Source organism: Zonotrichia albicollis, chromosome 19 (genome assembly GCF_047830755.1).
Source record: "Zonotrichia albicollis isolate bZonAlb1 chromosome 19, bZonAlb1.hap1, whole genome shotgun sequence".
Classification (NCBI taxonomy): domain Eukaryota; kingdom Metazoa; phylum Chordata; class Aves; order Passeriformes; family Passerellidae; genus Zonotrichia; species Zonotrichia albicollis.
The window spans coordinates 10363049-10384315 of record NC_133837.1 but is presented as its reverse complement, the minus strand read 5'-3'; the positions used below and the strand labels follow the sequence as shown (position 1 = coordinate 10384315).

Here is a 21267-nt window from a genome sequence, read left to right as displayed (position 1 = left end):
AATTGATAAACTCTGTTTCAACACTCTGCAAACCCAGTGAGTTCTCAGTGAATTTTGAATAATTTGCATTATAAATGAACAACAGAGGATTAGGAATTTTTGAAATTCCTTCAAAAATACCCAAACTGAGCAAGGCAGTGACACATGAAAGGCTCGACTTCAATGTGACATAGGCACATTTGGAAGCTTTAACAAATGTGCATCATCTTGATTTTCTCTGAACTAAGTCCCAAATGCAACCCAAAATATCCACCATGTCCCTGGGAAGAAAGGCAGAACAATCAGCTGTCTTTGTGTCTTTGTGAGAATCCTGACATTATCAACTCTTCCTACATTTGTGCACTAAAATAACTATTAGCCCAATAGCACCTCTGAGCCAAAAACATGTATTTGAGTAAGGGCTGAAAAATAGTGACATCTCTCTTTAAGGGAAAAAGAAAGGGGAAAAAAAAAAGCAGAAAAAGTATTATAAAGCAGATACATAATTTTAAATAGGGAAAAAACGACTGTTAGCAAACTAACAAATCTGGGCATCAGTTTTAAAAATTCAGACAACTGACTGCAATTCATAACACTATGTAATAAAAAAAGAAATAAGCATACCATGCCTACAGTCTTCATCTGCTTGCCCATACTTTTTCTGAAAGGTAAAACATGAAAAGTTTAAAAATAGCATTATTCCAGTTAGCATAAACAACTACATGCTTGAATTACAAGTTTTTAAAAACTTTTTAGAAACCATTACCTTGTCTTTTCCTGGGTAGAACATGTAAAGAACATAAGTCATATGTCAATTATAATATAATTAATTCTTAGAATGAAGACTAATTTCTGACTTTTTCTCAAATTCTCAGTTAAAATGCTGACTTTTTCCCAAATTCTCAGCATGTGGACATTTTAAAAAGGAGCCTGAATGGGCAAAGGTGTGTGTGTGTTATATGTTTGTGGTTGGCTCACAACACCTTGGAAAAATATAAAACTTAACTTTCAAGACACTGTTAGGTTTGTAATCTTGCACTAAAACAGTAATGTTAAATTTTAAGATTATTTTATTCTGTTATTTATATCTTTATTAAATTCTATTATTTATATCTTTTCAGTAGTGATTTTAAAGATTACTTTGTTTAATAAAACAAGAAGGAACATTTGGATTGTTTTCCTCTTTTAAGACTTTATGTATCTATGTAATGCAAGTCTTTATTAGGAAGGTTTTGATTTCAAGTGTTTTTCCTAAGTCTCTGCAGACTCACTGCAATAATATGATGAACATCCAGATAGGTGCCTCAGAGGATTTTCAAAGAGTGATGTCAGAAATGCATTAAATAATCCAAGCACCAATCTGCACATTGGCTTACAGAAATCATTTTGAGAGGTCAAGTCTGTGATAACACAACTTCTATTAGAAAATCCAACCTCGCTTATTTGTGAATCTCTTCCCCTGAGGAGCCATAAGTCACTTCTTCATTTAAGAGGCTTCCCAATTCTTATTTTGCACACTGAATAGTCCAATCCAGCTATTTATTTAAAGAGTACTTAAAAACACTCCCTAAATCAGATGGGCAAAATTGGTCTTAAAGGTGCCCAGCAAGGTCTTGTGTCTTGGCCAAACTTTTTCCACCTAGGATGAAACTGCTCCTACTCAATATATGAAGATTTGGAGTGGACAAGGCTGCTGTAAATCTGTAATAGCATTTCAGAAAGGTAAGAAAAAGCAAGTTGTAGATTTATTCTTAAGCACTGAAATGTCCTTTCCTTTAAGAAACTGTAGCTCTGATGCTTTAAAGCAAGGACACAACTTTGGCAGTGGGGTCACCTTTAATTCAGGGTTATGGCTCTTGCTTTGCATTTACAAACCTTTACAAGAGCCATTTTCACCTTTTGCCAGAGTCTGAAAGTTACATCTTTCTCCAGGTGTGCTCCAGCCTAGCCTTGGGAAGCTGGGATTAAGCATAAACAGACTAATTTTAGACCTATGCAAATGGAGCTAAAGCAGGTATCAACCAGCTACCTAGATTCTGGCATTTCTTAACTTTGTTTTTTGGTGTTTTTATTTGCAAAAACTTTAATTTGATGCTCTTAAAAGATAAGGTAATCTGGTATGTAATTCAGCATATGTACCTTAACCCAGATATTTTGCTTTCCTGGAATATATATATTTTTTAAAATTTTTTAAAGTATTTTTCCTTATTTCTTTAGAAAACTGTGATTGAGACCCAAACCAAGAGGTGTAGGAAATCAAATGCTGAAAAATAAACGATCAGGGAGAGCTACAAGACAGAAACCTCACAGATGCTATAGCAAGAGGGATTCTGTGGGCAGAGCAACATGCCAAAAATTCTGAGTGGTATTTAAACCTTGACAATAGCAGATATTTGACTTTTCTTCCCAGTTCACTAGATACTATAAAGAGTGACACTCACAAGTTGTAAAAAGGAAGCAATTCTATACAGAAGAGTCTCGATTTTGATGCGGTCGAGTTCTGCCTGGCAGGGCTCCGGGAGGTGAGCTGGGGGGTACTGGCTGAGGGAAAGGAGAGCCTCAGTGCAATGCTTCACTGCCACTTCATAATCCTGCTGCTTAAGGCATTCACATGCTTGTTCACATGCCTTCTCTGGTCTTCTGTCTGCCATGACTCAGGGACAGAAATCCTAGAGCGGGGGCAGAGGGGACGATAAAACGTTGGTTAGCTGTGGAATGGCACTGACAACTTGCCAACCAACTTCCATTCCCGTCTCAAGGTGCTGCATCACATCCCCCTCGTGCTGTGCCACTCACATTTCCTACACCAAGCTTCTCACTAGCTGATTTCTTCCCAGGCTTTTCTCATCACTCCCAGCTCTCAATTCTGATTCTAATTCAAGGAGGTACTTAAAGCCCATGACTGATTTTAAGAATGTCAGTAGGGGTTTCAAATTTTAAAGTCAGCATGGATTTAAGCAGAGGCTTTTGGGTCTTCGGTGGCACCACGACCTTGGCTTTGGCAGGAACACAACTCATGCCCTAAGTGCTGTCTCTGAGCCTGCAGCCATGAACTCCACACCACCTTCTCACCTACACTTGGGAGGAGGAGATGTTTTTTCTGGGTGAAGCACAACAAGGATGGACAGGAAAACCAGGGGGTCAACAGCAAACCAACAACCTGTCTCTTCCTTCTGCTGGTTTGGCTACATTTATGGCTGGGAAAGTCTAAATCCCCCAACACCTTTGGGCAGAACCTCCTAAATAATTTTAAAGTAAATAAAAAAAATCTGTCCACAGACAGACATTATCTGCCAACAAACTAAGAAAATGGTTATCCACATCTAAACCACCAGCAGAAAAGCAAAGCACTTCTGTAACCCCTGACCATACTGACACATTTAAATACATGATACACATCCCTAGAGACACTGCACATTAAAGCTGACTTCACAAAAATGGGTTCTGATAACTGAAAGAGGAAACATCTTAAGAGTTCTGATTTTTGCTTTTAGCAAGCAACACATTGTCAATATTTCTGATTAGAGACCAGCTATCACAATTGTCTCAAATAATACTTTTAGTCCACTTTAAAAATTTACTGCTAAAAGCTTTCTTTATACTTAGTATTTTCCAATTTTCAACCAAAGGTAAAGTAACTTCAAGAATTTAGTCAAACAAATGCATTTTCCTCTTATGAAAAATAATCCATTATCCCACTTTTCCCATTAGCACATGCCTAAGCCAACATTCAGAAGAAATGTAAACAACTCTATTCATATATTGTACAACAGTGTTCTATTTGTTCTCTTCTATTCTTAAATTTCCATTCACTATCAAAATAATTACATACAAGAATATTGATTTTTCAAGACTTAAACCAGCTTCCCTTTCAAAACACTAATATAAAAATTTCTCATTTACAACAAATAAAAAATCTTCCCTAAAATGAAGGAATGCAAGCATGAATTTTGCAGTTATGCTGGTACAAATCTGTGACGTGTGCCTCTTCCTTAATAACAGCCTTACAAAATATTACCTCATTCATCCAGATATTTCTTTTTCTGCTAAAAATAAGTCTGCACTTTCAAACAATAGGAACAGGCAAGTAGGTTTTGCATTTCCATACATATGAGTAAATTCATTCATGAGGTAATTCTATTAAAGATTCAGCTGGATCACTTAGCACAGATTTTCAATTACATAAATATTAGGTATTCTGAAGCTGTGTATGCAAAGATCTTTTCTAGATACAACTAAAAATTGCACTGGTTTCCACTTCACTACCATTTTAGGCCACTGTGTATTTCACAAATCCAGGATCTGCTTCCACAGTGACACAACAGTTAATTGATGTTTTTCTCATGTACATTCTGTTTTCCTCCTAAGGGACTGAAAATAGAGGACTCCATGAACTCTGCTGTACTTTTGATTTCCTCACTTCCTGGCTGACATATAACCAAAATTCCTTTGACCAAAAGGCTGAGCAGAGCTTCTGTGTGTTTATTCCCAAAGAGCTGATTAAACACAGATCCCATCCTGAGTGACCTGGCCAGCACAGCTGACAGATTTGAAACCCTTCTCCTCCACCATGGCACCATGAAAAACACAAAGGTGTTAAAGGTGTTCCTTATCATTGCCTTGTGCTGACTGGCTGGAGAAATACAGAACTCAGCTGTTTGAGCAGCTGGATTTTACACACCAAGCAGTGCCCACGCAATTTCTCTGGTCAATTTGAAGACTCCAGAGCACTTCAGAGGATATAACTGAAGCTAAACTGAGCTAAATCTTGTGAATTAAGTGGAAACATGAGCAGTAAGGACCAAGCTGGATAACTGAGTCACACCAGTGATATTTCAGTGTGAAAAATCCACCAAAATCACAGTGCATGGGACACAATGATAAATAAGGAGCCCTGCAGTGTAAGCTGTTTGGAAAAAAAATCAAATTATAACAAACAAAACCAGTATGTGGACAACATATGGAAAATGATGCACTCAAGCTCTCAGATTTCATTTCAAGCCCATCTATAGCCATACAAGCAGACTCAAACATGCACATTTATTATGCAATTGTGCCATCTACTTCAGACTCCACCCCAAGTGCTCTACACTGCTCCAGGACACACCTGACTTTTCCTGCTGACTTCAGAAACCTTTTTTTCTAGTTTTGGTACCCTAAATCAGCCACTGAGACTTGTGAGCATGAATTACAACCATCATTTCCTAAAATCTGCTCTGCTGAAGTACCTGACTAATGTCCATTTAAAAGCACTCAGAGCAGGTTTAGGTTGGAAGAGAGGTTCAGCACTGGAATGGGCAGCCCAGGGAAGCGATGGAGTCCCCACCCCTGGAAGTGCTCAAAATACAACTGCACTTCACAATACAGTTTAGCTGGCACAGTGGCATTTGGTCAAGGCTGGACTCAACATTTGAGGCCTTTTCCAACCTTAAAGCATTCATAGAATCATTAGCAGCCAAGGAGCGAAGGCACTTGTTAAAAGAAATTTATTTTCTTAAAAGAAATTTATTTTCAGTTCTACAGATCTTTATTTTCAAGATTTCAGGCATAAAATTGGAATTTCTAAAAGGATTTATTAAAATTGGAACTGAAAGCTGAAGTGACACAAGGTCTGTGTTATACTCCCAACTCTCTTTGCAAAACTGAGCAAATTACTTATGAGCTTCACTTCTGTCTGCAAAACTGAAATTAAAATACTAACATGTAACAGAACAAACATCAGAATTATTCATTTTCTCAAAGACCTTAAAAACCACATGTCAAAAGACTTCTAAATTCAATTCTGAGAACTAATTTATTCTCTAGTGAAGTTTAATACATCTTCAAAATCTCGAAGAACCAGTAAAGAGTCATATTCCCACTATCTAAAGTTGCATATCTAAAACAGGTGGACATACCTAAGAAATTCTATATATAAATATATAATCTGGCATCATGCTTTGTACCTCAAAAAAACCTCCTGCCCTTAAGTAGAAGAGAACTTACTGAACTTGCATTTCATTGAAAGCCAATTTGTACTCGATGATCTTCAAGGTCTCTTCCAACCTAGAAATTCTGTGATTCTGTACTCAGCTTATCTTCCACAAAATATTATTTCAAAGACCTGATTCATTCCAACTGGTGTAACTTAAACCTTGGTGGCTTTTACAACTAACCATGGCAATTCTTTTTCTTCCCCCTACAACTAATGACTTTCAGGCTCAATATTCCTAATGAGTATCACACCTTCTTGCCAAAGGGGATAAAAAAACATGAAGTGAGGAACTAAAATCCAAACTCCAAATAAAGCTGCATGTTTCCCCTCCAGAACTGCAGAGGGGGCTGGGGAAGGCAGAAGGGACAGCTTGAAGAGGAAGAGTGATAAACAACGTGATCCACAGTCATTTATTCCCAAGTAAACACTCCGCCTGCTTGGTGCACAGGAGGCTCTGAAGAACTACTCCACAGTCTGATGAGTCCAACTTCAAATTAAAATCAATGTAGGAGGAGAGAACATCATGAACTAAAATCCAGTGTTTCATGGCAGTTTAACTCATGACTGTGCACTTCCATGCTCCACATCTTACTGATGTGTTTCATGGAATCAAAGGGTCCATACACTGAGATAATAATAAGTTAAAGCATGTGACAGTCCCTAAAAAAATTTCAAACAGATGCTTTTTCAATTCACTGTAAAGCATCTAGCCAGATAACTCTCGCTGTACTTCATAAACAAACAGATTAGAGGGCACAATGCTGTTCCTATTAATGTTACTGGCAAAATTCCCAATGTCTGCCAAGACAGAAGGATCAGATCCAAGGTCTCGCATGCCAAGCTGACAAACAGTAGACAAGTCAGTAAATATTTGCATATTTTAACTAAACATTAACATCTCTTGTAAAGATTTATGCTAAAGCAATGATGTTCAACTTGCAGTCCTACAGTGAGACTAGTAGGGATTTACTGTCAATTGAATTTACTTCAAGAGCCACATCCTGGGAATGGCAGAGTGAAGCGAATGAACGAGCCCCATTGCCATGGGGAACGTGCAGGGGAAGAGCCTCTCCATCTGCCTCCCATTACAATCCAGAGCCCTTCCAACAGTTCTGCTGAGGGAAATAAGCACAAAACACTCCTTGCCAAGGCCATTCAGCCGTGTCCTCCTGCCAGCAGCCCTCTGTCCTGCGGGAAGGGAAGGCAGGAGATGGATTTGCCCTTCCCCTGCCTATTGCGGTCAGGCTGGCGCAGGCGAGCAGGGCAGGAACTCTGTGGGATCTCAGCACCTCAGGACTGAGGTGTCACCGAGAGCACCCTTGGGGGGCTCGGGAGTCCTGGAATGTTCCAGAAGTGTCTGGTGGCTGGACTTTGATCCTACACAGGAGACGACACCTGTATGAGGATAGGAGGGTTTCACCGGGTGAATGGTGAAGGGATTGGTTAATTAGAGAGGGAAACACAGGGTTTAGGATTTCTGTACAGGGGCGTTTAGAGAAGTAAGATGGAGGAATTGGGGCGTGTCCTGTCCTTCTTCTTCTTCTTCTTCTCCTCCATCTTCTGTAGTGATGGTGGCACTTTGGGATTGGTCATTACTAAAAGTGCACCGGGCAATAAGGGTGAAAGGTATTGGGGAAAAATGATAAATATTGTACACGTAACTTTGGGTATAAAGATAGGTGACCGCCCTGAGGGAGGGGAGTGTGCTCATGGCTGGCTGCTGAGCAGAGCTCTGTCGGGCCGAAAGAAAATCTTTTAGATAAACAATTAATAAACACCGAGACCGAGAAAAGAACTGAAGCCTCTTCTCGTCCTTTGATACGCGGGCTGCCCCAAGGCCACCCCGGGCCTTTCCAGGCCATCCAAACAGCCGAAAACCGGCAGAACTCCACTCATCCACACAAATGCAAGCACTCTGTTTCCCAGTCCTTTGGGATGGTTCAGCCCATCTCACAGACTGGAAAAGCTGGCCACCAAACTGGAGAGAAGTTTTAAACATGTAATAAATTCAGGCAATACTCAAGAAGAGACAGCTGGTTTATCAGAACTTCCCAGCAATTCCTTTTACGAGCAAGAAGAGACCTTTAGATTTATTTACGAGGCTGGTTGCTCTGTTCTTCCTCAGTAACTTCTGAGCTTCGAGTCAATTGGAACTGAATTTCCCAGAAGTCTGAAGGGTCTTGAAGATGCTGCAGTTTTCATGAAAAATGTGTAACAAGACAGATAACAGAGCAGGGAAAGGTTAAGTTATAACTCAGCCTCTTATTGATACCAAGACATCAGCTCCCCCATCAATTACTGCCACGTGCTGCCATTTACCATCAAGAGCTGTGGTAAACTGTCACTCACCACTGAAAGAAAAGTCTTATTTATTTTTCTTGCCCTTAACAGTCAGTGCCATAGGCTGCATTCATCAGTTTAACTGCTCCACTATCCATACTGGAGAGTTTAAGCAGAGTTCCCAAACTTTTTAGACTGCAGACCCAAGCAGAGCACATCCCATCCCTTTCTCAAAGTTGTTATTGGTAAACTGAGATGTAAGTAATTCACACATCAAAAATTTGTTATTTCCATAATATATTCAAGTAATGTTTGGGAAGTCCCAATGTTGGTATTGCTACAATCTCTGTGATTAAGTTTCCCTCTCACTCAAAATTATCCAGAAAAAAATGACAAGATACTTTATTTTATACAGATATGGAAACACCTGGGGTTTAATGTGAATTAATATACTGAATTTGACACAATTAAAAAGTTAGCTACTGTAAACATGCAGTTAGAAATCATGGGACACTGGAATTCAACTAAAATTTCAAAACTCTGCAAACAAACTGCATTTCTCAGTCCACACACTAAAACAGGGAATAGCAATCTCTCTACTGTTGAATCATATTAGAGAGTTGCTCTGGCATCTCTTGTGATCCCATCTCAAGGCATGCCTGCATCCCTGCATGTCAATTTGTTTTGTATTATTACCAAATACCACTAAAATAACTTTAGATCAGTAAAATAAAATTAAATATCCATTTATTCTCCTTACCCGCTGTGGTAAAATAACCCAATCTTTGCCTTGAGACAAAAAATAAAATAAAAATCCAAAGTCCCTTTATTCAAGCGTCCAGGATGGAATAAAATAGAGCTGCACAAAACACAGAAATGACTTATGGAGACATACAGGAAAAAAAATGCACTTTCCTACTGCCATGACATACACATCATAAATATCTCAGTCTAAAAAACTCATTTAATAAAATTTGAGTAGATAATGACAGTACAGAGATGAAAAGGATGGTGCATCTTTCACACACAGGGTGTAAAAGAAAGAATTATATGAAAGGTGCTTTTGGCCTTTTTTTTTTTTAAGAAAAATATAACAGCAGAGATGTCATGCACTCATTTATTGCCATTATGGCTGAAGTCTGTAATAGCAGTTAAGGAGTTCTCAGAAATGCACTGCACACCTTACAGAACAAATAGAAAAGCCTCCACCCTTGAGAGAGGACAATCTAATCAGTTTTCTGAAGTAACTGAATTACTTTGGCTAATGTTGTACAACTCCAGGCAAAATGACCCTACTTTCAATTCCAAAAATGATGTTAAATCTGAAATGGAGCATACAGAATGAGGCAAGCACATCTCAAGGTTTTATTCCATAGCAGAACAGCAGCAGGAATCCTGCTCCAAGGCCTCTGAGGAACATGATCTGCCTGTTTGGGGAAGGGAAAATGGGCAAAGGAGAGGCTCATGATGCCCTCAGCCATTAAATGCTCAGATTATCCTTCCACACTGAAAAATCAGACAGCACCATAAATGAGGAGGGCAAATGATCTCTGGCCACGTAAATGAAGCTTTGAGTTTGATCCTGTAAATCTAAAGTATAGAAAAAACACAGCCACATTTCCTGGGAAAGGAACAGGAGCCTGTGGGTGGTTTATCATTCACATAATGACACAGGCAATTGAGATTTAAGAGCAAATGCCTTCTGCAGCTGGATCCTCTGCAGGCTTGAAACCACTTTACATACATCACAGATACTAACTAGTTACATTTTTTTGCACGTCAGTTATGACTTCTGTACAGACTACTAAGTGATTATTAACACTTAACTAATCTCTTTTATTTTTATTTTGGAAATAGCAGCAGAAGGACAATCTGTACAGCCAGCAGCAGCAACACTCAGACACGGCTCAAAATCTGGAAATAACTCATGGCCTCAGCACTTGCAACCACCCCATCATCCAGCACATCCCAAATACCTCCCCATCCTGCCTTTCAAAAGATCCTTTTTCACCCAGCTGCCTGAAAGCATCACCTGTCCTGATGAAACCAAGCAGAATGCCTGGCCAGGCAAAGCACAGCGTGGATGTGACCTGTGCTGGTGCTGTGTGAGAGCCACTCACAGCCAACAGAGAAAGGCTCCCGTTAAACAAAGCAAACACACACACACGTACTGCATTCATTAACTGCACACAACAAACACTGGGCTGCAAAGTTGGATACTCTGAGGTTGTGTGAGGACAAGAGCATCTGTACAAGCTCCTGCTGGCCTTCTGTGTGCCTGCCCTATTGTGAGACTGCCTGTGACTGTGTTGGTCACACAGCACACTGGCCAAGAGTGGGCACAGCAGAGGCTGCTGCCTCGTGGACATCCAGTGAAGCACCTCAGCACTGCTCCTAGGCCTTATTTACTGCATGCTGCTCAATTGCTATCCAAAACACAGCATTTGAATGTTGTCATTAACTTTTTGATAATGCCTACAACACTATGACTGACCACTTTACAAGAATTAAGAAAGTATCTTTATCGTTCTGACAATATTCCCATTTTACAGAGAATTAAGATAAGAACACACAAGGCAAAAGTTTCTATAAACCCCTTATATTCACATGAAGAGATCTAGAAGTGATTTCTCCCCATTCTGCTCTGCCTGTACTGTACACCCCTTTCACATGACCAACACAGAGCACCTCATGTCTGCAGAGTGACTTAGGAGTATCCAACACTTCTCTACATCACAACATGGGAAAGTTCACCAGAAATACAGAAAATGAAGTTTAGCAAAGATGGGGATTAACCGGGATTTGCCTTCTCCTTTTTTGCTATTCCCTACTCCGTTTCAGAAACACTTTCTAATTCATGCAGATAGCAAAACTGTATTCCAACAAACAATGTATTATAATTATAAAATAAATCATATGTACCCTCACTGCACAGCCTCCCTTCTATTTCTTTCGAATACTAATATTTCTCAATCTCCTTCTCCTCATTCAACCACCCCCATCTCTACATTTATTGTATGTAATTTTGCAAAAATCTGCATTTTCCAGTTTCTGTTTAAATCCAGTCGCTGCTTCCTCTGTGCTGGAGAAAGGCAGAGCTGGGAGAAAGAGGAACTTGGTATCAGGAGAACAGAAAGGGAATTTTCTGCACTCTCATTTTTTATCCAAAATCACACCAGGGAGGAATGCAGGACATCCAGCCTTCAAATTACACAGAAATCCTGTTTAGCTGAGGCTGAAGCATATTCACTGCTGGGATTATCTTTTACATTTGCACTTAATGCTGATTTGACCAGCACTGAGAAGATTTTCACAAGGCTGATCACAAGAGCATCCTTGGCAGAAACATTATACAATAACACATCTCAACTTTGCACAAAGCAGCACTACAGGTCAATAGATTATTTCTTTTCTAATTTAGCATGAACGCAAGAAAATATTTTGCCCAATTTCTAGAAAAGGTGGAATTATGTTGGCAGAACTTTTCTCTCCTCAACAGCACCCAAAAAGCCAGATTATGAAAGACACCTACCATGGGAAATTTCAACCCAAATAATTAAAATCTGGCAAACAATAACCAAGTGAAATGAGGAGTATGTCACAGTAAGCACCAGGTAACATAATAACAGGTGGTGCTTCTGCCCCACCTAAAGTTTTTGGCTCCTTCATAGAAAATCTTTACGTAAACAATCTTTCCTAATAACTGGTTAACAACAGGAATTTGTACTCCATATACCTCTAGGTTCACACTGCTTTTTGAGAATAGAGTTTCTCACACTTACCCAAGATGAGGACATTTTAATTGAAATATTGTCCCATGGTTACCATTTTATCCCCATAACAACATCACCAATTACTTACTTTAAAAAAATGCATTAGAAAAGTAATTTAATCTTTGCTTCTCTTAATGAAATTTGCTGGAGAAAAACAAAGGGAAGAAGCAGCACTGCACAAGCAGCCAGCTCTCCATGGAGCAGCACCAACCTGCAAGACTCAAACTCAAATTTACAGAAGAATATCCACATTCTAAAAGCTGGTTTAAACATCATCATCCACAGTTTTCCAAACTATCCTTGATTGTGTCAGAACCTCTCTTCTCAGCACTTGAGTAACAGAACATGGCCTCGTTCCTGTCTCTGCACTAGGGTTTAGTAATATTTTTCACCAAAAAATGACCACTACTCATCTTAAGGACTTACCCAGTCCTGCAATTGCTGATATTACTCTCCAGTGAGTCACAGGGTAGTGCCAGAAGTCCCCTCTGAGGAATGGCTGCTCTATGGTACAGTCACATCTGTGTCCGTGTGACTAAACGTGTGTCACCTCATTTCCAAAATGCCACGCAAGTGCCAAACTGTGTTCCCAAGGAATGCAAAGGGGACTCATAGAAGATTCCCAAGCATCATTTCAACACAGAACACATCACCAGATTTACAAATATATTTCAGAAGTTTAAATGCAAAATCACATCACAAAGTTCTCCAGTGCTCATTGAACCTGTCACTCACGCAGCACCGTCTGCAGAGAGCACTTGACCATAGTTCATTTGCCAAATTTACCAATTTAATCAGAGACAGAATCAAAATTAGCAGTTCCTAACTCTCAGTCTCATGTTCAATTCACAGCTTCATCTAATACAGCTGTATTTGGATTTCAGAAATAAAAGTGTTTTTAAACTAGGAAATTATTTATCACAGCACATTCCCATTTCAAAAACCCCATGCAAACTCTTCCCACGCCCAGCAGCTCCAAAGCTCAGTGGTTCAATCCACATTTTCTCTTTTTAACAGGATATTGTAGCAATGCTGAAACAGTCTCCCCTCAAATGTCAAACTTTCACTTTCACACAAGAACCTTCTCCACCCCTGACCTGACACTGCAAGGCAACACTCTGCTGAAAGGGAGCAAATCTAGCTGAAAATACAGCTTTGAACCCCAGGGCTAGTGCAGATGCTACAGGTATCTATCACAGTTTTACAGCTGGAAAAATTGGGAAAAAATAAAAGCCCCAAGTTTATTTGCTGATTGAGATGCAAAATCTGAATTACTCTTTCAATCCATTCAAAAGGCAAAAAGATTGCAAAAAATCTTCATGCTGAATATCAGGTACATTGCACAGGTCACAAACTGAGCCAGAATCAGCCAGAACACTGTGGCACAAAACAGGAAAAATTTCTTTCAATATACCTCAGCCTTCACTGCAGCTCTATAATGAACTTTAATTTATTATAGTAGTGAATAATACTGTGACTGAGGTTTTTGTTAGGCATTTCCAGGGCTTAGCACAAAAGGGTCCTACCGTAACAGATTTAATAACACAATCATGCCACCCACAGATCCTCCAAACACATCTTTCCCCAAACCATGCCTATTATGTAACTGTACATGGTATTTTTGTGCACAGTTTTGAAAGTTCAAAGCAATAACCAACGCTCCACCTCTAAAAACTGCTATCCTTGTTGTAAATAACCCCTGAAATTTATTTTTACATGACCATGCTTCAAATAGGTTGGCATAATATAGCTAAGCCTAGTTTGGGGAGTTGTCTTGTAACTCTGTATTTTAATGACATTAACCTTTTTGCATATGGATAATGCTTTTACAACATCCCTGTTTCCTCTCCTCAAATGCCTGACCATGGCAGCCCCAACAGGTTCCATTTTTAGACCCTTTCAAGACTCGAATATGGATTCCCAAGCTCTCCCCTCACAGCAAACCCTACAATCAACACCAGGCCGTGCATCCAGAACACATTTCCCAACAGAACTCTCCCTCCTCATTCCTTCTGAAACGAACATTAGTGATTCAGTCACGTATCTGAAACCCCACTTAAAGAACTGCATCAGCAGGAATGATCCTGCTGTGGTTTAGGCACAATCCTGACAAAACTTGGGAAGCAGAGGAGCGCTGTCTAGCCCAGCCAAACAAACATAAACAAAGCTACAGCCAAGGAATATCAGTCAGTTCAAACGACAAAACAAATGTCCTGCACCATTCCAAACGTGTGAGTGTCTCAAGATAGGGCCAGAGCACAGTTACCTCAAAACCATTCACACAAACAACCATAATCAAAAACACCACTGGAATAAAAGACCCACAGCGCTGCCTTAGCACAGATTCCCAAGTATGCAAAAAACATCCCCCTTAATGACCTCCCTGTGTAGATAATGAGAGAAATCCAAGATAGAAGAGGAGGAGATGCAAGGCAGCTATTGTGGCTGTCCAACACTATTTGGGAATCCCAGCCTGTTGAGACCCATGAAGGAACATTATCTGGGAACAGAGGCCAACTGCCCATCCCTGTCCTCCCAAAATTACCCCAGGAGAAAATGAGATTTTCACTTAAAAAAAAATAGACTATCTTCCATTAAGTGAAAAGAAACACAGGGAAGAAGTGTTAATTTTAGGTGGTGCCAAAACCACTGCACTTTTCATTTGTGGCATTCTCCATTTATGATGGCCACAAAGATTTGTTACCTTCTTGGTTTGCTGAACCACTAAACATTTTCCAGCAAATTAAACACTCGTGCCACATTACTAACAACCAAGAATCTCAAAAACAGCTCATGTTACAGGTTTCCCTCTTGCCAGTGGGGTCTGAGGGGCTATGAAAGACCTTTTAAGCATATTTAAGCACCATAATTTTTAGTGTTTTGATGAATACAGTATTTTTGCTATATATAACTATGGGGGGGAAAAAACCCAGACCATGAAATTCACAGACTGAAAGATCATTTCTAAGTAACACTTACCCTAACTACCATAAAACCAGCTCAGAGAGTCCACACAGTGCTCACATTTCTATCCTTCACTTCCTGCCGCTGCAACATTCAAAATTTCATACCAAACACAAACCTACTGTTCTTTTTCTTCCAATATTTCAGCATCACAGCTCCAAGAATCACTAGCCTTGCTACTGCTTACAAATAGGAGCACAAAACTTATTTCCCCAAACCACACATAAGCCAAAGATTCAAAAAGTTCACCTCAGACACATCATTCTTCATGCAAGGGATATTTCCCAGGTCTAACAGCAAGAAATGGTAAAACAGCTCCCAGTCACATCTCCACATAACATCACCTACAAAACTTCTTGCTCCCAGCTCAGCAGCACTGTGTATCCCCTGCCTCTTGGAAAGCCTGTGCAGTTCAGTGCTATTAATTCAAAAATAACCTTCCTGCTAAGGTTCAAGCCTTCTAACATCTGACAAAGACTCCATCCCACTCAGAAAATCTGATAGTTTGTACTCATTTGGAAATAGGATGGGGCCACAGTCACCATTCAAACTTTATAGTACCAAAATGGAATCTCTCAGTATAGAAAAATTACATTTAAGGAGGAAAAGATTGAAATCTATCATTTCTTATCTGGATTTCCTGTAATAAGGCTGTAATCTGGTATTATGGAGGACTCTGAGAAAAGACTGGATAAATAACCAGTCCATTTCTAATTTACAACAATGAATTTGCATACAAAATTAAGGAGGAATATTTGGGTATGACGTTATAGCCCCATTAAGTATCCTTTAACTTCAACTGGCAGTGCAATAGAAATGCAACAGAAAAACAAATTCTCACCCATGGGTAGTTACAATCTCCCTGCTTCAATTCCCAATCCCTTCTTTTCCTACAATAAAATTCACTTTTCTGTGTTTCTCAGACATGAGGGATTGCTTCTGTTGTAAACATTGGTGTGAAGAGAAAAGCTCAGTAAGCAAGACTGGAATAAGGAACCTGAGTCACATATCAGTGTCACCACCATGAAATCCCCCAAAGCTGGGCCTGCTCCTGGGGAGCAGCTCTGACCCTGCAGACTCCAAATCTCCCTGTCTATGAAGTTCAGTTATTTTCTCCCACCCCAAAACATCTGGAGACAACAAATGTTTATTTTCCCAGTCAGTATCTCTAGAAGACCAAAAGAAGATCAAACATTCCTTCAGATTTCTTTTTAATTCCATACCAATGCTGATGGAAACTTTGGAAAAACCAGTCTATTTTACAGCAATCTCTCTTCCTTGTTGAAAAAGAATGGCAACCACAGAAGTTTGCACTAAGGGGAGGAAGAAATCCAACACATTAAGTACCATGTCCCTAAATATATGTCATTGATACATATAAACACAAATGCTGCCTAGCTGCCAAAGGCCACAGAGATAGCAAGACAAACAAGAATGAAAAAGGAAGGTCTTGTTTGTTCTGAAAATCTAACTCACAATCCTTCCATTTATGGGGGGAAAATACATACTGAAAAGGAGATTTTGCCACAGCATCTCAGCAAAAGATGTGAGAAAGGATTCAACAGCTGAAACACGAGCAGGAGGGAGGGCTGGGATTACAAAATCTGGAATTTTCCCTGGAATGATGAGCACTGGCAGCGCTGCACAGACAGGAACACTGGGGATCTGCTTCCTTCCAGGAAGAAAGCTCCAGCAGTGCCAGGAGGAACGCCAGGACAGGGCTGAGGCTGTTGGGACTCTCAAATTCCCAACAGGATTCTTGGCCTGCTGATGCCCCAGGCAGGGGAATTCCAGCTGTCCAACACTCTCTCCCTGAGCTGGAGCAGTGCACACCATCCCTCCCTCCATCCATCCATCATCCATCCCTCCATCCATCCATCATCCATCATCCATCCATCTCTCATCCATCCCTCCATCCCTCCATCCATCCATCCCTCCATCTCTCCCTCCATCCATCCCTCCCTCCATCTCTCCATCCATCCATCCCTCCCTCCATCCATCATCCATCCCTCCATCCATCCATCATCCATCATCCATCCATCTCTCATCCATCCCTCCATCCCTCCATCCCTCCATCCCTCCATCCATCCATCCATCCCTCCATCAATCCCTCCATCATCCATCCATCCATCCATCCATCATCCATCCCTCCCTCCATCCCTCCATCATCCATCCATCCATCATCCATCCCTCCCTCCATCCATCCCTCCCTCCATCCCTCCCTCCATCCATCTTCCATCCATCCATCCATCCATCATCCATCCCTCCATCCATCCATCATCCATCCCTCCTTCCTTCCTTCTCCTGCTCCAGCTCCCATGACCTTCCCCAGCTACTCAGGCTCTACACAGGGGATGCATTTAAACAAATTCCAAAACTTTGTTAATTTAGATTTCACTGCTGCTGCCAGACCTGTGAGGTCCCACTGACCTCAGGAGGGGATGCCACTGAGGTGAGAGATTCAAGGGCTTTAATAACCTGAACTGCTCCAGCAATTGCTTCTGCCACTACTAAAATGAAAACACCAAGAATAATGCTCAGTAGCAAATATAAGATGGTAGTAAATAACAAATAAAAAGAGAAACAAACCAATACCCTGAAATTCAGAAAGACTATCCAGCTATAAATGCAAAGGGGATTTTATTCTTAAAAAATTGCAAACAATGGAGAAAATATTTCATCAGACTATTAAATTAACAGAGCTGGAAAACATCATTAATATTATTGCCCAGCTCCTGCATGGGCTCTTTCATCCACAGGCATCAGGACTCCTCACAATCAGTGAGATTCACCATCCCTACTTTAAACTTCTCCAAAAGAAGCACAAAAAGCACCAACAGGTGAAGTGATTTGCATCAGGCTCTCCACATCTCTCAAGCACCAGACCTGTACCTTACCCAGCTGGGAATGTCCCCTCTTGAAGCTTCCCAGCACTCTGACTTACATCTTTAGAGATGAGAATTCCTCTACAAATCCAGGCTTTGAGCAGGAGTTCTCTGCAAACCACAGCCCTTCCTCTACAACCAGATCCACTCACACTGATCCCAAAGCCCAGCAGGAACTTCTGTGAAACCACTGAGATTTCACAAAGGAAAAGGATCCTCCGTGGCACATCAAGAAGCAGAACTGGGATAAATTAGAGAATAAGATGCTGCTTCTACATCTCCCTTTAAGTTTTAGTCTGATGGGAACAGGTAAAAACAAGCCCTCAAACAACCAAACAAAAAAATCCTAAAATAGACCCAAAAAAACCCAACAAAATCAGTAATTACAACCTTTCAAGTCTTTAAGCCATGACTTTAACAAGCCTCTAGCACAGAAAAATTCATCTGGCTCACCTAAAAAGGCACAGTGCCTGTATGAATTAAAAGAGGGAAAATACACACTGTACATAAGTCCAAAAAAATCACAGAGGTGAAGAGTGATAAAGGAAATGTCATTTCAGCTAGGAAAAATAAAGAAGTAATTTCTGCTTTCAGAACAAATTACAAAGAGAACTCAATTTATCAGTAATAACACATAAAATGTTCCTTCACTTACCAATAAAGAAAAACTGCTCTGCTAATTAAAGTTCAACAAAAAAAAAAGCTTAACTCAGCTTCTGCCACTTACAATTCTGCACTGTAAAAGCCAATCCTACCAAAGTCTGATTCCCTGGTTTGCACCCCAAGGAGGAGGAGGGAATGTGGTGGCCCCTCATTCACTTTCCCCTCCTCTAAGTTTGAACTGAATGTTCAAAATCAGCTCCTCCCTATAGACCTGCCCAGCACTCCCAGACTGTCCCCATCACAAAAGCTTTCCCATTAAAAAAAAAAATTAAATAAAATAAAAAGGGAGTTTTCATTCACAATCTGCCATGGTTCAAAAGTACTGAAACAACCCAATTTAACACACATTATTTTAAATCCTCCCTGACCTACCGATCAGTCTTGGAAAACAATGCAAACTTGCCAAGTATCACTTGCATATTTTTTTTATTTTTTATAAAGGAACATGCCTTTTCTTATATAAAGAATGGCAGGTGGTGTATTTTATGCTTTGCCTTGCTTCAATTACACTAATTATTAAGAACAACAACATTAGACAATGTCAACAACCCAAACCATCCCAACAGGACCAGCCATGGTGATACACTCAATCTGTCAATGGGGATATCCATTTTCAGAGTATTTTTCTGTCTCATAACTAAATTCTTTTGTTTTTTCAATGAAAATTGAAATGTATTATTTTAAAACTTCCTCTCAAGCTCGCTGTACCTTTGATAATGCAAAAAATCCTATTATCTTGTTAACTCTTACTCATTTTGTCATTAACTGGGAAGCAGCCCTGCAACTGTTTCCCCGCAGTTATTTCTTAATTTCCATCAATGATATGTTTAATCGTGTTACCCTAATCGAACAACAATTGCCTAACAAAGTGCTGAAGCCAAAACAACTGCGCTCCTTTTGGAAATAACAAAAGGACACGTCCCACCGCGGGAAGGGTAACACAGATCCCTCTCCTGCCTGGGGATGTGCCCTAAAAATACACATGTGAGCGGCTGCTGGAAGGGCTGTGCTGCAATGTGCACTGGAAACTCTCCTGTTTTCGGTTTCAGAGCTGATCCAGGGTATAAAAGCTGCTCTTGGGACCTGTCTTAAACCTCCCAACTTCAGTTCACTCTCCCTGCCAAAGCCTCCTGCAGAAAACAAAAACATAAGCTCATCTGCCCACCCTTCAACCGCTCCGAGGGGGTAATTTTACAACAGCTGTTAAATTCTTCCAATTTATTTTTCCATCGTTCCACAAACCCTACCTACCCCATTTTTTTTTTCCACTTCTATTTCACCATTGTTATTTTCCGGCCGTCTCTCCCATCCCCTCCCGCCCCGCCCGGTACAAAAACAAAGCTGCCTCCCACCCCCCCTGCATCCCCCCCGGAGCACCCCCGGCTGGTGCGAGGCATCCCCGGCCCTGCGGCCCTTCCCGCGGGCCCGGCCGGGCTCGGGGCCGCTCCGCCCGCCCGCGGGCCCCGGGGAGCGCGGCGGCGCCGGGGTCCGGCCGAGCGCCCCGTAAACACCCCGCGAGCGGCGGCCGCCGCAGGCCCTCCGCGGACACAGGGCCCGCTCCCGCCGGCTCCGCGCGGCCCCCGCGCCCCGCAGCGCCCGCCCCGCCGGCCGCGGAGCCCCGCGGGTCCCCCGAGGGCGCGGCGGGGCCGCGGGCGGCCGGTGCGGGCCGCGCTCGGTGCCCGCGGGGGCGGTCGGGGAAGTCCCGACTTACCTGTCATTACTTTCTACGCCATCTTGGATCCACTTGTCAACGTCCCACAAAGCATTGTGGGAAAGGCCGGCCCTCCCCGCGGCCCGGAAGGCGGAGGGCGGCGGTGTGAGGGGACGGGACGGGACGGGGACGAGAGCGGGGATGGGAACGGCAGCGGCGTGGGGATTGGGCCGGGGACAGCAATGGGGACCGGGACGGAACGGCGGTGGGGACAGGGTCGCGGTCCGCCATAGGGGATGAGGATGGGGACCGGGACCCGCTGTCCCCTCAGCCCGGCGGCCGCTGAAGCGCAGCCCGGGGTCCCCTCACGGAACAGCGTCCCGGGCCACCTCCGCTCCGCCCGCGCTAGGAAGCGGCAACTTCGGGGGGTTTCCGTGTTTTCTTTATTTTTTCTCTTTTTTTTTTTCCTCCTCCTCTTCCCTGGGCTCGGAGCGCAGCTGCAGAGCCCGAGGGTCGCTGATGCTGGCGGGGCCGGTACCGGCAGGCGGGGGGGCCGTCCAGAGCCGGACACGAAGCCCACCCCTGAGAAAATCTTGGAAAGTAAAAGTACTTTTTTTCATTGTTTTTCTGCGGCGTAAGTTGGATTTTTTTGGGGGGGGGGTGGTCTATTTGGTTTGGGTTTGTTTTTTGGGGGGTTTTTTTGGGGTTTTTTTTTGTTTTGTTTTTTTTTCCAGTGGCTTTTTAAAGTTCCTTCCCTCAAAGAAACTCAGGGGAGCCGGGTGCGGGTGCCGAGGCTGCCGCCGGTGCCGGAGCCGCTCACGCTGTCCCCGTGTTCTCCAAACCCCCCCGCCCGTGCTGAAGGACTGCTGGTAACGCGGTGCTGGCTGCTCATGAATCCCAGAAACTGCTTTGCATAACAGTTTTATTTTCATGGAGTAATCTTCCCTGTTAGCTGTGTTTTCAGACTCTTTGGCAATCACTTTTTAATACCTAGGCTGCTTTGCAAACTGGCTTTTTCAAGGCGTTACCGGCTTAGCTGCCGTGGATGGGTGCCCTGTGCTCTGCATAGGCTGTTGTGCTTTAGGGCAAAGTGGACAA

General features: G+C 42.0%; 1 protein-coding gene across 6 annotated transcripts in view; it reads right to left on the bottom strand.

The window, feature by feature from the left end:
• The window catches only part of HELZ (helicase with zinc finger), a 93448-nt gene extending 73070 nt beyond the window's left edge, over positions 1 to 20378 (bottom strand). For 4 of the 6 annotated variants that reach the window (XM_074554886.1, XM_074554889.1, XM_074554888.1 and 1 more), the window contains exons 1-3: positions 20230 to 20378; positions 2421 to 2648; positions 604 to 640 (exon numbers count right to left, since the gene is read on the bottom strand). In XM_074554886.1, the coding sequence (XP_074410987.1) occupies positions 604 to 640; positions 2421 to 2630 (247 nt within the window). In that variant the 5' untranslated portion in view covers positions 2631 to 2648; positions 20230 to 20378. The remainder of the gene's footprint in view (positions 1 to 603; positions 641 to 2420; positions 2649 to 20229) is intronic. The other 2 variants (XM_074554892.1, XM_074554891.1) reach the window with 2 other exon arrangements.
• Between the last annotated feature and the right edge of the window lie 889 nt (positions 20379 to 21267).